Here is a 19,680-nt window from a genome sequence, read left to right on the forward strand (position 1 = left end):
AGAAGTATATGACATACGATTTATAAATATTTTAGTTAAACTTTCATTAATTGTTTAATAAAATTTTAATAAGAAATATTCTATTGTAAAATTCAAAAATGAAGATTTTTTAGCACTACATTTCTTCCATTTTGATGTACAACGTGATCAAAAGTTATTTAACAGAGATATATATTTTCAGATTATCTTATGAACAGTTAAAACTTTCGTCCAGTATTGACAGTTAAAAAGGGTAAATTGAATTTTGGGCCATCCTTTATTTACGAAGAGCCTCCAGAATATCTGACGTTTTTTCTTATTTTTAATTGTAGAAAACTTTCTGATACATTTTTTAAAGTACTTTATGAAACTCTTACTACATTTATTAAAATTACCGTAAAGATATTACAATTTATTTTATTAAATACTCTACAAAACAGTAAGAATTTAAGGGAAAAAAAATCATTAAATTATTATTTTTCTCAAATATTCGAAATTATTGAGGTGTAATATTGAAATAACATGCACGAAAAATTTATTTTAAAACTAAATTTATTAAATTACAAATTCAATAAAATGAGAATTTAAAAAAAAATTTGCTTTATCAATTTTAAACAAAGGGAGGGAGGGAGGAAAAGTCCGTTCGTGGTAGAGGGAGAAATACAACTTTTGAATATATCACAAGTCAGCTGTCGTTAAAGAAGGTGATTGATAATGCTTCAAGAGCCATTTGGCAGTTTAAGATTTGTTTAGAAGCTATTTCCTCTGTCCTTCAAACGTATGGAAATATTCTGTTGTGGATATGTAAATGAATTCGGGAGTTTTGGCTGAAATGAAACTCCATGTAAGTTGATCGATCACAGATGACAATGGCTTTACTTCATTATTGCATGGATATATTAAATAGGAGATGTCCAACTAAGTAAATTGTTCTGCATACATAAGGATGGAAGTAATCAAATGTTGTAAAAGGAACCATCCTTGTTCGATATAATGAGAAGTACTTATTATCTACAATTCAAAACTTTTCGATAACTTTGGAATCTTTATTAAAAATTTTATTCTGTTTACTTACCCAATTTTATATCGATTCTAATCTAAAATACATTCTCCTATTTTTCTTTCTTCCTTCTTTTTACTTTCCCTGTTCTGTTATAGGCCTATATAACAGAGGGAAAGTATGGCGATCGGTCAACAAATGACCTCTCCCCGAGATTTTTATACTTTTGGACTCGGGAGCTTAATATTCGGGGATTTTTTCTGTATGTATGGACGTTAGAGTGTGTGGGGAACACGATTTTGTTCACTCTCTTTGAAGCTTAATAACTCCTCTGCTTTTAGTCGAAAATTTCTGAAACTTTGTACGGAGGTTTATGTTTAAGGGAGATTAATTATATTAAAATTTGGTGGTTAAAGATCGAGGGAGTGGAAAGATAAAGGGGGGTCGTGTGTCGTATCTCGAGTGGGTTCGAACTTAATGACGATTTTACTCGATATTAGCATTTACATTTTATATATATATATATATAAAACCCATCCCTACCTTCAAAATAAAACTTTCTGCTATTTTATAAAAATTTAAATATACAGAACATTTTTAAAAGTAAAATATCATAACAGATGGCACCACACGCAGTCTTAAACGTTGCGTGGAAAGTTAAGCAATTCGTTTCTGAATTTTTTTAAAGCTGAAATAAATTCCGTATTAATTTTTTAAATTTTATATTTTAGATTTTAAAAAGTTATAAAAAAATGATATAAATAAAATGTATGATACTCAATGGCGTAACTAAGATTTTGCTCTGGGAGGATCATCTAAAAGTATAGTCAGAATGAAGAAAAAAGTAATAGAAAAATGAAATAATTGATTGATATTGAATATTAATAAAGTATAATTTTAGATTTGCTGTTTAAGATGAATTTTTAGTATAAATTTTATTCCTAAAACCTTTTGGGAGATCCAACACTCATATCACCACCAATAATTACGTCAAGGTGATATTGAAATCAGTAGATAAACTATTGGCAGATTAGTTTACAGATAATTTACTTACTAGTAGCTTATACTCCACTAAATAAACTTAGCTACTATTCATTTCTTACAATTGTTACAATTAATATTCATTATAATTATTCACAGTTCATGCATTCATTCAACCAATAAATAGAGAATTTGACTAGACTACCCATTCATTTATAAAATTATTCACTATTCGTTTCAGTTATACAATATCTATATAAAAATTAAATAATTATCATTCATTTTTTATATATTGTAATATATTTTATACATTACAATTATCGTAAAAAATTAATACAAAAACTGTATAAACAGTAGTAGGCCTAAGTAAAATAAAAAAAATCTTATATCTATATTAATTCATATACAGGGTAACGTTTTTTATTAGCTTTATTAGAAGTGACTGAGTTTTAGTCGTTCTTAAAATAAATTTATATATATTGGTTAAATGATTTTTGGGCCACCCTGTCTTACATGCAGCTTTAATAAAGTTTCGTATATTATTATAAAATTTATTGTATTATTTACAAAGAAAATAAAGATAATTCAGTAAAGAAATTCTTAAGAAAAAAAAAGTCTCGTAAATAATTAAAAAATAAAATAATATAGTAAAAGATGCTATTTTACTTTTTAAAAATCAATTAATTAAACTTTTTATTTCGTAAATATGTTATAACTTAGATATTTATATGAAAATTTAAGTCATTTTTTAAAAGTAAATCGTACAACATATTGATTCTTTCTAAACTTACATCTGTAAAAATTCTTAAAGATCACATTAGCTTGCATTATTCACTTTAAAAACGATGTGTAAAGACTTTAAAAAGATTAAAAGTGGATGTTTTTTTTCTTTAACTTCAACCACTTTCAATCGACTGAGGCATTACAACACGTACTGAAGCTTCTTTAATTGCAAAATTTAGTCATAGCAATTAACTGTTGAACGTTTGAAACGTGGTTGGAAAAATAAAACGAATGCAGATTATATTATCTGAGTGGAATATATTAATTCCTGTAATTAAGGTTTTGATATTATCGAGCTTTTTGTGTTTTTTTCAAAGTCATTATAATAATTTGCTATTGTAACTCGCCGCATTTTTTATATCCTTTTTTTTTTCTTATCGTAAAAAATTAACAAAGACTATACAGCTAAATCAGCTAAATTAATTAATTTAGGTAGGCCTAAAATGTATCTGTCAGACAATTAATTTATCGTTTATATGTTTATATACCTTTAAAAGAATATAAAAGTGCTTAAAGTATTCAACGTGCATTTATAACAAAGGGTGACAACATGTTTTGCTTGTCAACCCTCTTCGAAACTAGATTTAAGTTGAAAACCCGTTTTATAATATTAAATTAACCATTTATATAGACTTTTCATTAAATATTTTTACCAAAAAAATAATATTATAGGCCTAGCTAAACTTTATAAATGAAGTGAAAGCGATAAATTTGTATTAAATGAAACTCAGGGTTTATATATAATGTTCTTTAAACTTAAAAATTTGAAATCAGATTCAACCATTCGAAAATCGAAAATGTGACAACTTACTTAATCCGCAGCCATGATCTAATTGGAACGTCATACAGTAAATTTGACACTTGTCGCACTTTATCTTGACACTTGCCATTTCTTTGTACGGGATGCAAGTAACGTTATTAATCGTAGTATAAGTTACTTTGGAAATACGTTTACTGGAATTTTATCATTTATACGTTGTATACAACGTCTAAACTTACTTTTTTCTGTACAAAAATAAATTTTGCTACGTAATTTAAATCTCTGTGTAAAATCTCTAGCACATTCTCAGGAATGCAATGAAAAAGCTACATTAATTGTATGTTTACAATGTATATTTGTATACAAATTATAAAATAAAAATAAAAATAAAAATAAACGTTTATACAGTATTTATTTTAGAATTAAAATTAGTAAAATATTGTTTGAAAAATTATTATTAAATGTTCAGTGAATTAATCCATTTAGTTTCAGGAGCGAGGTGAATTTTTTTTATATGATAATAGGAAATAAAGTATATTTCAATTTAAAAAATGTTTTATATTATAAAAAAAGGTATAAAAATTTCTAAAATAAGAATAGTTGTGCGTGACTTGTGTTCAACTAACTAAAACAATACAGCCAAAGAACATGTATTGTCGTTACTTAGGGCTGAAAGTAAAAGAAATGTCAGCATTATCAAAATGTTGTGTGATATTTTACATATCACATGTTATTTTAAGCCGTAAATAATAGCAATATTTGCTTTTGCTCAAATGTCGTTTATTTTAAACGACATTATATAAGCAAATCCAACTCCATAAACAAAATAAGTAATGTGTGCAGCATAGCTCTAAATTTCAACTTTCTTCTGCTTTTATATAAGTTTCCAGTCAATTTCTTCGGATATTTAAATGAATTTTTATGCCATTTTATACGAGCAAGAATTTTTTTTTATAGATAAGACAAAATTTGCCATTTAAATATACGGTGTATTGCGTTTTTTGACTTACCATTCAAGCCTGAATATAAGATAAATTTCCAATTTATAAGATTATTTCTTGTTTTATAAGACCAATTTATGTTTCTGAATGCTGACAATATTTTATATATTTTTAAATTAATAAATTAAATAAGTATGAAATTTTCCTGTGACAACAGCTTATTGGATATTATATTTACTTTAGGAGGAGAGGAGAAGCTATTTGTTAAATGGTTAGGTTTAAAGCGATTTAAAATTGTTAAAATTTATTATAAAATGTTTTTAATAAACATTTTAGTTAATAAAATAGCTTAACAATTGTATTAGAATTTGTTTACTTTTTACTGAGTTAATATTGACATTTTTTAATTATTATTCAATAGTCATTTCTCCTGTAAATTCGGAAATAAATATTTCATTTTTACTTAAATTTGAACAATTTTTTTAAAATTTAATATTTCATGTTACGTTTAAAAATAATTTAAATTAAACAAGAAAGTAAATAATGAGAAAAGAAAGTCTCATATAAGAATTTAATTCTTAGTTTAATCGATTGCCTTCGTATTATAAATACGTACAGTACATTCTTTAAGTATTCTAAATGCATCCTTCCATTACATTTTAATGTCGTAAGGGAAGACAAAATGCATCTCCAATGCTTAAATTTCAAAAGTTTAGAGAGTAAAAACGGCAAATAAATATCTTATAATTCGTTTTTACAAGAGTTAATTATGTATTAAAAGATAATTTCAACAAGGTAAATAATTTAAATAACGTTTGATAATTAAGTTTTAAACGTTAAAACATCAATTAAAATTTTAATTAAGTATTGAAGAGTTAAAGATAATTATGAACCTTACAGTAGAAAGTAAGAAGAAAGAAGTTACTTCACTTATATTACGTGACATTAATCTTACTCTATAATTCATTCGTTTCTGTTCCATTCAACAACCGCAACAAATCGAATCAATATTGGACACAGAAAGACATCTTTCCAATTCCCATAGCATCTTTATCTATCGAGAATCTTCGTCTTACTAAATCTAATTGTGTTAAGTCCTCCAAAGAGCCATGAGATGAATGAAAGAAAGTTGAGGTAAGCCACCACACGCATCTTAAATAAGCGAAATTTAAGTATTCCTTCATTAATGGAGAAAATTCTGCACGTCTTAAAACGAGTTTCTTATATTTACATATAATAAAAAGTTAAAAATATTCATCCTACAGAAGTTTATAAATTCCATCACATTGATCTTAGGCGATAATTTAATTTAACGTTTAAAAATTTTTTTCCCTTTTTTCTCCCATGATTATTCTCTGATTTAATGCTTCCATTCGTTATTAATCTGCAGTTTGAAAAATTTGTGGACCTATAAATTCGCACTATCGTCCGTCTGTCCGCCTGTTCGTCCTTTCTTAATCTCTAGAAAGGAGTTAGATAGATGATCAGCATAACTCTATTGTTAACAGGAAAAGTATGATTTAAAGGGGCAATACACTATTAAAATTAAGAGCATTGTAACAATGTCACAATAATTGTTTTTTTACGTTGTTATCATCATTAAAAATTGATTATAATTAAGATTTTAAATAAAAATTCATCATCATTTCTTAACCGTAATTATTTGATTATAATGAAATTCATATTATTAGCTGCAGAAAGAAAATGTAAATTTCCCAACCAAAAATAGAAATTTTAATAAAATATTTCTTAATAAAGAAAAAATATTGCAAAAGAGCAGCTATTATATTACAAAAAATGCAGTGTATATGAAAGGCATGTTAACTTAATGAGAGCGGTACACGTGACGCTTTGCTGACGTACATTTAAATATATTTAAATGTTGTTCTACGTCATATAGCGTGTCGGCTTTATATTAATTCGCCAATATAGTTTTAGAAGTTCTACCAGATTCATGTAAATATTTAATAAAAGAAAAACTGTGCCAAGAATTTACGTGTGTTGCATCGACAATGCTAGAAAGTGAAATTTACACGCAACGGGTTTTATAAAGTATAATTGTCTTTGAAAACAAAGGTCAGATGTTAGTGATGTTGAATGATTATTCGATTGAATCTCTTTAAACAATAATGAATAATTAGTTAGGGCATGTTGCATTTAATGATACAAGAGAAACTCTTCCTTCTCTTTATTGATCAACGCTTACCTTTGTCAACAGACTTTTCATTCTCTGTTACTGATACTTCCTGCTTTGATAATTACGCTAACAATTTAAAAGTACTTAGGATTTTTTTCAAAGTAAGCATTTTTAAATTAGCCTTTATTCTTTTAAGTGTAATTCTTGTTATATTATACGCCTAATTACAATTGAATGGTATTGTTTAAGCCTTAACATGAAAAATATGCCGAATTTTGGCCATTCTACAATTTTCATTTTATTTTGAAAATTTTTAAAATAAATTATTAATAAGAAAACGTTCAATTATTTATTGCAATATCGTCACAATGCCAAACTGCATTTTTAATCATATTTTAATTAAAAAAATAACGCGATTTCCGGTGCAGACAGGAAATTCTCATGCAGACAGTCCAAATATGGAAAGACTTTTCATATCTAATCCCATTTTCATCTATATTTCTCGGGGTTAACGAAGGACAGACAAACAGACGGACAGTAGTGAGAATGTGTAGGTCTGAAAATTTTAAATTGCAGCCCAATTAACTCTATATTCGCAACATTCGCTAATGATATAAATAAATAACGTTACATGTTTTCCATTTTAAACATATAAAATTTATGAAAACAACTGAATTACAGCATATTAAACAACTGAAAAAATCAATTAAATATAAGAAAAAGTTGTAAAATAGTCTATCTTATTATTTAAATAATAATATTTTTGAAAAATAAAAGAAAATTCCGACGACATATGTAACTTGAAAACGTAACATTTGAAGATAGAAACCATCTTTCAGCACTCGACAACTACTAAAGTATGCTTTAAGCTACCAATTTGGCAGCTTGTAACCATTAAGGTGACACAAATGACGATTGACATGTGATTATGAGAGGAATAGTGACCTCTTAGTGTGCCTGGACGAAAATTGATTGCTCGACACTTCTGACAGAACACATTTACAGATAACTGTTATTAAATATAATATTTCTATCTACAACTGTTTCTAAGTTTTCAGAATATTAAAATATTTCCGATTTAAATTTTAAATATAGTACATATATAAACAAATTTACACACTATATAATATTCTGTATCTTGTAATATTGTAATAAATATGTGCACTATAATTAAAAAAAAAAGTATACAAACAAGTATACAAACCTCTAATAACGGCCACCTCAAAACAACGGCCATTTTTACATTCCCGTAAGTGGTCGTTGTTCAGAGGTTTGTTGTGGTTGTTCAGAGGTCGTTGTGTTTAAAAACAGAGAATTATTGATTACCTCGTATTTTATTAAATTTCTTTAAATAATATGCACGTAACTAATGTTTAACAACGTAGAAAGGTAATTTTTTTAAAAAACAAATATAAATAACAAGTCACTTAAATTATTAAATAGAGTTGCTTCAACTTAATCTTCGTTATATTAAGTTATTTTTCACATTTTCTCTGTGTTAATATTAAAGAAAAACTACATACAACTTTAGTTTTCTTCGGAAATTCAATCATGTAGAAAATTTATAAGAAAACAAAAACATTATTTTTTGTTTGTACATTATCAAAGTAAGTAGAATGCGTATCTATTCGATACAATCTAAATGGGAAAGCATTGTGAAAAAAAATTAAAAAAAAACGCGATTGAATTTCCATAATTATTTTCTGATGATCTCTCTTCAGAAGCATTTCCTATAATATTTACCGTATTAACATTTTAATCGATTAACGATTATAAAATAAAGTTAATCGATTTTATTTCCTAAAGAGTAAGAATTTCGCTTGAAGTTTTTTCCTTTTTTTTAAAGGAAACAATAAATTATTGAACTTATTTTAATAAATGATAATTCATTATTAACTTCATAATGGGAAATTACTTGCAATTTTGTCATGGGTGTATGATCCGGGAAGCAGGGGACAATTCCTTCCCAAATTCTTCCAAAAAACAGGAAAAAACAATCAGATAGAGAAATCATAAAGGTGAACAAATTTTCAGTAACGAAAAATTAAACGAACAATTATTTATTATGACATCGTCACAATGCTCTCTATTTTAGTAGTGTCTTGCCCCTGTACGTAATACGTTTCCTGTTAACAATTTAGCTCCGTTCAGAAGAAAATTTTTGAATTGAAATAATGTAAATTCCGGTCCAAACCGGAAGTTCGTATATAATCTTGATACACTTTCCACAACTTGTCTCGATTTTCATTTATTTCACTCCATTCTCAAGATTAAGGAAGGACAGAGTAACGACAGACACCAATAGGAATTTATAAGACTATAATTTTTGAAAATTGCAGCCCAATATTGATAGTTGTGTGTAAAATTTTGGGCATACTAACCCCCTCCGACCCCATTAATCAGAGTTTCCCCATATGCGTGTGAGTATTGCTAATATAAGAATTGTACTGTACAATGATAATATCTATAAGTAATTAACCTTCCGTATGTAATTGAAAAATCTATATTTATGTGACAAAAGATAGGCTCATTAAAATTAAACATGACTTTTACGTAATTCTCCTGACAGTTACTCTCATTGTTTTGATAAAATTCTTTTAATGAGCAAAAATGTCTTCAATAGAAAATTGTTTCATTGTCAACTATTATATAAATTTTTACGTTTTATTCATTCATTTAAATGTGAGGTAAATTATTCCTTAATTGACTCCACATTTTCAATCTTCAAAATATAAATGAAATTATTAAAGTTCTACACTTAATATTATAATTAAGCTAACCTTAAAACGTTAAATTCCATTTTGTCTGTAACCAATGTTATAAATTTATAACTAAATTTTTATAAAAATTTATCAGTAAACAATTTATTATTAACTCAAAATAAATGTAATTGTAATGGTATTCCCAGTATAGATACTGTACAGTAAAGAAAGTAATTATTTTCAGATGAAATTTTATCCATTAACAAAATTAAATCCTTTAACCTTCATAGCTTTATAATACATGAACATGGTCTTTGGTTAGAAACTGTACATCATGGACATTTTTGAAGATAATAATTTACTGGAAAAAAACTGACTTTTTGATTCATCTTAAATATTTCTTAATGAGTAAATAGTGTTATAAACCAGCCATTCTTCGTTTTTCTACGGTTTTTTATGACTTTTTTCCGTTTCTATCATGTAATTTCATTAATAAAAATTTATGTAGTGGTAAGTAAAAGTAATATATTTACATATAACAAAATTATATCGTCTCTTAGTAATTATTTCTGTATTTAAAAGACATTAGAGACACGGGTGAAAACCAAAATTAAATACAAAATGCTAATATCTTCCTCAGCTATTTTTAGAAAATATAGTTAAGCCGATTTTCTCTTTCTTTACTCCTCTAATCAATGATCATTGAAATTCAAATCTTTAACCAATCATCTTTAAAATTTCATAAAAACATTTATAAAGCTTTTTCTATTAAATTAAATAGGAACCGTCAATATAAATAGGATACATGAGAAATTGTGAATTTTATCTGTTCGGTACCCTATTGGGACCTTCCTATTTTTTAAAATCAAGTTCTCTTCCTTTCTTTAATTCAGATCTTTGAGTAGACTTCATCACCTGACAATATAATTACAATTTTTAATTTATATACAGTAAAACTTGTGTAAATCGGAATATTTTTCTGTTTTGAACAGGTATTATTTTAAACAAAGAAAAACCGGTCCGTTCTGAATAATTTATTCTGTTTAGGCAGGTTTCCGTGTTATTCAAGTTCCGTTTTGGACAGGTTTTTACTATAATATATTTGTTCTTCTTGCTATTTAGGTTTGTTACGATAAATAATAATTTTACTTTATTAAAAATTACTAATTTAAGTAAATATTTGCATTTAAAAAATTTCAATTGTATCAAAAAAATTTCTAATTAATGGTTGAAATTTAGAAATCAATTTATGGTAAAACAGGAATAACATTTATCAAAAATTATTAATTTTTAGTGTAATTATAAGTGTAATTAAAGGAGAAAAATGCATTTGTTACAAAACAATTTATGTAATGAGGTAGATGTTATTCTGATTAAATATTTCTTGTATAATAAATTCATAAGAGTGAAATTATTGTGAATCAGTTGTAATTGAAATGTTTAATCATAATAATTTTTACTACGTTCGATAACCTTTACGTAATATTGTGCTTATAACATATTATGAAACTTATGTTTGGTTGTTAAATTTATTTGTTTACACAATAGTGTAATGCCATAAAGCATAAAGGCTCCCCAATTTATGACAATAATAGTAGAACTCACTAAAAATTAAGTAGAACTCACTAAAAATAAATGACAGTAAACGAGTAATTATTTATTGTAACATCATTATGATACCAGGCTGCAATTTTTCGTCACAATGCTCTCAATTTTAGTAATAGTAGTATTGCTCCCGTATATCATACTTTTCCTGTTAACAATGCAGTAATGCCAGTCAGCTATCTAACTCCCTTCAGACGAAAATTTTTGAATTGAAATAACGTGACTTTCGATCCATACTAGAAGTTCGTATATAGTTAATCGTAACGTCTTGGCCCTAAACTTTCCGCATGTGGTCTCGACTTTCATCTGTCTAACTCTGAAAATTGCAGCCCATTAATGAAAATATATTAAAAATTATATTTATTGTATACTTATGATGTTTCTATAATTTTTTCTACTTTTTATTGAGTACTTTAATTTATTTTATATTCAGGAAAATCTGGAGGTTTTGTGGGCCACATGAAAAATTATTAGTGAGGTCCCCAAATATTTGCAAAAAATTTTTTACATTAAAGTTTTCTTAGAAGTTTGAAAGTGCAGAACCTCTTTTAACGTGCTTTCGACATCTGAGCCAATTCTTTATATTAACTTTTCCATTGATATAATATTATTTAAAACATTTTGTGACACTTAATGTATGTAAATAAGATTAGTTTTTATTTGTAACTTCCTAAATAAAATTAAAATTAAACTTAAAATATACAATAAAATTAAAGGAATGTTAAAAACTTTACATTAACAACGAAATTACTATTAAAAGTTCATTTTTCCATGGCTGAATCTGAATTTTTAATACTTCGGATTTTCGACGCTTCACTGTATTTTCACATAAAGCTTCATAAAGTACCATAAATTCCATATATTTGATGAAATATCTATTCTGGTGGCCATAATCTCATAGGTTTATCACTGAAGCTGAAGGATCAATTAACCCTATAGGAATGAACTAAAACGCTATCGATAACATTTTATACCCAAACACTAAGTTATGTTTGGATTTCAGTAAAAAATTCTGTAATTTAATTCTTAAAAACTTTAATTAAATTACTAAATATAAAATATACATTATTATCAAAGTTACTGTTCATAAAATCGAAGTATTTCCTCATTTAAAATATCTTTTATAATTTATTAGTATCATGTATTTGGTGAATAAAAATTGTAGATTTTATAAAAATAAACTTTATAACTTTTTCTACAAAAAAATTATAAAACTTTGAACCTTGTAACTTGTTTACAGCACTCATATAATATAATTTAAACTAACTCTATATTTATTTTTCAGTGACGATGCATTTTAAATATGTAACTAAAATTAAGAAAGACATTCTTAAGATTTGTAAGAAGATATGATTCAAAAGGATCGATATTTTCCCACTTTCTTTAATAAAAATAGAAAAAAAAAAACAAATCATCAATATTCCAAAGGCTGTATGTACAGCTTTAAAATATTCAGAGGTTCATTTGTGAGAAGGAAGTCGATTTTCCCTTCTTTCAGGTAGGAACTTGGTATGAATTGCAATTATTTATGAATTGAAATTCAGATAGAGTTTATCATTACATACTATTACGTCAATCAAAGATTTATATCATTAAATTACAACTAGTTCCTGGATTTGATTTATATTCCCACGATTCAACAGTGTAAAAAGTTACCACAAAAATAAGCAAAGTGTAATAAAAATTGATAATATTTCTTGATTCTAACTTAAGGAAACAAAATGAAATCTTTCCTCTTCATTATTATGCAATTTTGTGTTTCTATATTTGAAGAAATTTTTACTTATTTTTAGTTTTCTAATCAAGTATCTAACTGTCGAATTGAACTTAATTATGTAAATATCTTACATCTTGTTAAATATACGGATGGTTCTGTAATTATATTAAAGTTTGTGAAGTTGTTTTATGATTAAAGAATATCTTTCCTTCTTAATTTTCCCCGAAAAAACTCAAATTTATATTTATCGACATAAAAATATACATTCCTATAAGTCAATAATTTTGTTACTTGATACTCGTGCTATATCTGTACAACTGTACAACAATCCGCTGTATTGTGTACAGATTATTTTTGGTCTTAAATTGCGGCCTTTTTTCTCTACTAAATAATAAATAATAAATAATTTTTCCCTACTTTAAAGGCGAAGTGGGCATCTCATGGCATGAGACCTTGAATTTTGATTTGTTTATCTTATATGTAAATCCGGCTCTGTTTTAATTTTGGATTTTTAAAATATTAATGAAAAAAAATTATTTACTTTTTAAAATATTTCTTTTCAGCATTGAAATTATTTAAAAATGACGCCAATCAAATTATCCACTGTACATTCTTGGAGAATCTCTGGTTCGTGTTGTATCGTGCTCTTCATATTTTGGACAAATGCTGTCACAATTATTGCCGATAATCATCAAAATGAAATTGGTGGTGCCTCTCAGGTAAATATATTAAATATTTACTCTTTCGTTTTAAGTGGAAAAAGTTTTTTTCACGCGAGCTTCATCCATTAGAAACTCTCGCAGTTCCATGATCATCTCGGAAGATCGATATAAATAAATCTAGTTAATTCTCTTAAGTAAACTAGAGCACTTTCCTTTTCTTTAAATAAAACAAAGAAGATCATGAAAGAGAAAGTTTATAAATCCGTCTTGAGGCAATTTCTCTTTCAAATTATTCATTTTCAAGATGTGTTCTATATAATTAACAATAATTAAGATACAAAACTTGAACTGGCATATTTGATTAACAATATTCTATTTTACTGCATTTCATTCATTGTATTTATTTAATAAAATAAAATAAATGACAAATAAATAGAAAATAAAAGTTAATCATTTTAAAGATTATAATGATTTAATTAATATAAAAAATATATATATTAATTAGATAAGTTTAATAAACTGTTATAACTCTAAGTTATAACAGCTTATTAAACTTTCATTAAATTAAATGTGATTTTTCTATTGATTTCCTTTAGTTTTATCCTGTTTACAGTATTATTTTTATTTAATATATTTTAAAACATTATACTTTAATTTCTCATTGGGAAATTTTAATTAATTAATCAGATTAATGTAATATTAAACAATTTAAATTTTTTATAATTGAGATTTAAATATGCGAGAAATACAATTTAAATAATTTTACAGATGGTAATGAAAATATAATTTACAAAATAATTATAAACTTTTTGATTAGATTTATATAAATTACAAAAGAAATAGTTAATTTTGATCAGAGTTTAAGAGGTGAGATGTAGCTCGGGACATTCACAAATATATAATTCGCCCTTTTCGAGTCATAAAAATGTTTGAATAAAATCAGAAAAAAATAAATAAAAACAGCGCAATCAAAACTTCCAAACTTTCTTTAAGAAGTTTTGCTTTTTCAGAAAGGTTTAGAAGTATAGTATTCGAAATTTCTTAATTTCTTTTTTAACTTCTCGAAAAGATCAAAAGGAGAAATAAAAGCAGCTTTTCACCACTTAATCAAAAGAAACCTTAATTTAAATTACTTTCGTGCCTTTTTTAGGTATTTTTTTTTTGTCAATAAAGACTACATTTTAAGGTCCACCTCTTAATGCAAAGTGGCTTGCTAACCACTTTATCTGAGTCTGACTTTAATTTGCTTCCTTATAAATTCATAATTTCTTATATAAATCATATTTGATTTTATGTAGTGTAAAATAATTAAATATTATCGCACTATATTTTGAAAAAAACATTAGTTTTTAAAGTTGTAGCTAAAATATTTCCTGTTAAAAATTGATAAGACTTTATGTTAATTACTCCGACCGATATTCTATACATAAAGTATTTAAAAAACAACCAAAAGAGATTTTTAACGTTTTCCTTAAATAAATAAGTTATAATTTTAAAAATAAGAATCAAATTTAACATTATTATTAATCAAAATTATATGAATAAAACGGCATTACACTTTAGGAATTCCGATATAAAATTTGTTCTTCTCATCAATAACAAAGATAATGATGCACTTAATGTAAGAAAATGAATTATTAATAAATGCAATAATTCCCACAATACTGTAGCATAAATAATTTAAGTAAAATAATTATTTTAAATTATGTACAATATGAACCAAAAGTCAGTTAACCTAGATACATTTTAAAGTTACTCAGTTTGTTTTTCCAGTAAAGTGATTGAATTGAGTCTTTCACAGTTCTTAAAATAATGTGAAAAATATATTTATATCAACTAACTTTAAAGCATGATTTAAATAAAAGATTAGTTTAGAATTTTAATATTTAATACTTTAAAAGATTTTAATGGACACTCATAAAAGACTTTCTTGTCTCTATAATGATTAGTTGGAGAGTTAAAGATATACTGATATCTTTAACTCTTCAACTAATACTGGTACTGAAAGTTGTTAGATAGATGACCGGCACGACTCTATTGCTAAAGGAAAAGTATGATGTACAGGGGCAAGCCACTATTAATTTGAGGTGGAGAGCATATATTTTATATTAAATAAATTAAAAATTGCAGCCCGGCATTGTGACAATGTCACAATAAATAATTGCTCGTTTTCTTTATTATACTATTAATGGTTCATATCGTCTATTATCATATTCAGGCCTTATTATAGAGATTCAACAGGGCCTTACAAACATTTGTTTAAATTATTTGTTACCTTGAAATTGTGTTTTAAGGAAGGAATAATTTTTATTTTCTCAAATTTTACTACTTAAAAATATAATACAACTTTTAAATGCTTTTTGTTTGTTTGTTTTTTTAATCTACAGGGGACCTCTGTTTGAGGTCTCAAGTATATTGAAAAAATTGTGAGACTCGAGATCTGACAAACAACGTTTTTATAACCATTAGGAAGTCATATTCATTAATGCAAGATTGCATAAATGCAGCATCCCATTGTTAGCAGAGTGGATAAACCCATTGAACACTGGGTTGTGGGCTGACACCATATCAACGGACTAACTGCGTGGAGTTTCCCGGGCTTTTTTCGCGTGTCTAATAGGCTACCTAAATAGGATCCAGATTTGTACAGAAAGTCCTCTTGGGATAAATGTTTATTTTTTAAACTTAAAAATTTTCGATCTATAATTTAAATTTCATATTATATGCTTAAATGAAGTATAAATAGATAGTTGAATTAAGTAGATAGATTTTTATATATTAAATATACTCAATTATTGTTTATATGTGCTGAATACATATTTTTTCAAATTTATCCAATTGACTAATTTGTTTTATAATAAAAATTATATTTAAAAAAATAACGTATAATAATATTTAATAAAGAAATATTGAAAAACAAACTTAAAAACAACTTTATTATAATTTATTTATTTATCTGTCTAACTCCGTTTTCAAAGATCAAGGAAGGACAGTCAGGCAGACAGATGGCAGTGAAAATTTATAGGTCTACAATTTAAAAATTGCAGTCCAATAATGTGTAATTGTAGCTATAGAATTATGTATAAGTTATGACATACAATTGCAACGGTAAAATTGCTTTATTTTTTTTCAATCTTGGGCTCCTTAGACCTGAAACCCTGGACATGTGCTTCATGTGTCTAGTGGGCAGTTCGGCACTGCACACACATACAAACAAAAACTAAGTTTTCTAATATAGAAGAGAAAGAAAATCAAAGCTAGAAGTTAATAAATCACAAAAGTACACATGTACAAATGTCGATAAGTGAACTAATCAATTGCCTAGTTTAGGTAGCCAATAGTTTACAACAATTCATTTATCAGATTAGAATGATGTAGAATATATATATATATAACAGGAATTTTTATATAGAACAAAATTCAAATTAAAACATACAAAAAAAAAAAACAATTAAAATGGAGTAAAATTTAAAAATTAAAAGATAAAGTAAAATATCGTATATTAAAACAACTTTATAGTAAAACCAGCAATTATTTATTATGAGATCGTCTCGATGCACAATGGTCTTGATTTTAGTAATGTTATGTATGGCCCTGTACATCATACATTTCCTGTTAACAAAACAATCATGTTGATCATCCATCTAATTTCGTTCTCGAGATTAACGGAGGACAGACAGACTGACAAATGGAAGTCAGTAGGAATTTATAGGTCTGCAATTTTCAAATTGCAGTTGAATAAAAATTTATAATAAGCGACGTCGAGAAATTAATTAAACTATTGTTTCTAAAGTTTAAGATTAACTAAAATTATTCAAATTAAACTTTATCTTTTTAAATTGAAATTTTGTTAAAAGAACATATTAATATTTACATTTACAATTTACTTAAATAAAGAAAATAAATTTAAATATTATAATATTGTAAATAACTCATTTTAAGTTTAAAAAATGTAAATATATTTATTAAAAAACATTTAATTCAATTATATTTCTTGTTTTGAAATAATGCTTTTTACTAAGTACAAAAATTGTAATTTTTATCTTAATATAATTACTCCATTTTAAAGCATACAAAACTAATTCACACAGAAGATTCTTGTGTAAAATTAGTAACAAATTCTTAAATAACTCTAGAAAAATTATTACATTTTCAATAAAAAGTAAATTAAACATTATATAAGCGTACAGAACGCAACTAATTGTATAATTATCACTGCAATTTTTCGTTTCTGGTTTGCAGCTTTTAATATTTTTATGTAAATCCCTTAATAAAGGAAGCTCCTTTTGTCAACAAATTATTTTTTAATCGTTAAAAGTATGTAAATATTCCAAATAAAATTAAATTTAAAATATTTGAACAAAGAAATAACATTTACAGCTTTTTTTAATAAGCAAATTAATTTCTTTTAAATATAAAAATAAATTAATTAATCTTTATCTTACGCGAATATTCGAATAAACTCTCTCTTTCAATAACGTAGATAAGTTTATTAAGATACCTAAGGCCATGTATAGAATTTGTATCCTATATATCATTTATTAACAGATTGTTTGATGTATTAATTAGTATTGTAATTATTAATACACTGTATATAATTGTTTATTCAAATTGTTTTAATATTGTTTTCTATTATCGTTAAATTTTAATTCGTATATTTATAGTTACGCTTAAATTTTATTATATCAGCATTTCAAATTTAATGATTATTGTTAAGAGACCACATTCACGGCTTAAAAAACGATTTAAAAGAGAATAATCGCTTATTTACTGCCTTTTTTTACTACTATTTTCACTAAGCCGATCTTCAAGCGATTCAATCTTTAAAAGTTTTATTATCCAACCACTTTTAAAAGTCATATTTAACGATCAGTTGTTAAAAGATTATTCTTGCAACCCGTAGGCCTTCTTTTTTAATGTAAAATGTTATATTTGAATATATTTTTAATATTTTAAATAAATAAATATAGTTTGGTTCTTGTGACGTCGTCACAATACCGGGCTGCAAGTTTTTAATAGTCTTTTAATCTTAAAGATCACGTGATTTCCGTTTGGACCGGAAGTTAGTAGAAAGTTAATAAGGGATAACAGGCTCATAAGCTTTTCATACCTGTTCTCGAATTTAGTTCTGTTATCCCCTGTACATCATACTTCTCTTGATAACAATCGAGTCATGCTGTCATTTAACTAACTCCATTCTCGATTAAATTTTGAATTGAAATCACGTAACTTCCGGTCCACACTATGAAAGTTCGTATATAGTTACTGGGGGGAGCTCAGCCACTAAGCTTTTCACGTCTAGTTCGATTTTTATCTATCTAACTCCATTCTCGTGATTAATGAAGAGACAATCAGACAGAACACACGGACACAGTGGGAATGTATAGATCTGCAAATTAAAAATATCACTCTGATAAGTATTTTCAACAAGTAATAAGGCGTGAGATACTTTTTGCTTCAACTTTTATAATAGAAAATTAAAATTTTTTAGTCTTAATGCAAAAATTAAGAAGTTTAAGAAGAATTATTTTATCACTACTTTTTGCAACAGTAAAACTTTGTAAAGAATAAATATCAAATATTTTATTAAAACGTTTAAATTGAAGGATAAGACATAGAAATATTTGATGTCAACTTTATTTAATATACTTTTTACATTTTACATTCTTTGTTATTACAAAACGATCAGAAGAAATCCAAGATATCTGAAGAAATTCAACTTAAGTTCAATTTAACGTTTTTAAATCCAGAATACCTAACTGTAGATATCATTATAAATTATTTAAATCTATTTTTACGTTCAAGTTTTATGCCATGTTATTTGTGACTCTGATTTACTGGAGAAATTCAAATCTACTCATGATACTTTCTAATTTTTTTTAACTTGAAAAATCGCATCTAATTCTATTATTGGAAGTGAATTTCGTCTAAATCACTTCTCTTTCCTATTAAAATCGTATGCAAAACTATTTTTGTTTGCTTAAAGTATTATATTTAGAACTGTAAGTTCTTATATCTTTCAAAACTTTTAAAATTTATTATAAAAATATGATAAATAAATAAATGTAATATATATATTAACTTTTAAAAATCTAAATTAAAAACATATTTTACTTAAAGATTAATCCATGAATTTTTAAGTCGCATAAGATTATCTGTTAAATAAATTGATTTTTACTTTTAAAACTGTTTTACAATAGAATTACTGACATTAGTAATAGAAATCTTATTCAAAATACGAAGAAACTAAGCAACGAGTTGCGTAACTTTCCCGGCAAACTTAAAATTATGTGTGGCGCCATCTGTTATGAGATTGTGTTTAAAAATTTTTATATTATTAATTATTATTATAAAAAGCAAAAAGAATTAATTTTGAAGATAGCGATGACTTTCATAAAAAAAAAAGTTATAAA

The 19,680-nt window shown here is 25.7% G+C and overlaps 1 protein-coding gene across 2 annotated transcripts in view; it reads left to right on the forward strand.

Moving 5' to 3' along the window:
* LOC136980837 (tachykinins-like) overlaps positions 1 to 19,680 on the forward strand; it is a 47,724-nt gene that overhangs the window by 20,493 nt on the left and 7,551 nt on the right. For both annotated transcript variants that reach the window (XM_067277040.1, XM_067277041.1), the window contains exon 2: positions 13,169 to 13,324. In XM_067277040.1, the coding sequence (XP_067133141.1) occupies positions 13,187 to 13,324 (138 nt within the window). In that variant the 5' untranslated portion in view covers positions 13,169 to 13,186. The remainder of the gene's footprint in view (positions 1 to 13,168; positions 13,325 to 19,680) is intronic.

This window comes from Centruroides vittatus, unplaced genomic scaffold, assembly GCF_030686945.1.
Source record: "Centruroides vittatus isolate TY-2023 unplaced genomic scaffold, ASM3068694v2 contig_726, whole genome shotgun sequence".
Lineage (NCBI taxonomy): Eukaryota > Metazoa > Arthropoda > Arachnida > Scorpiones > Buthidae > Centruroides > Centruroides vittatus.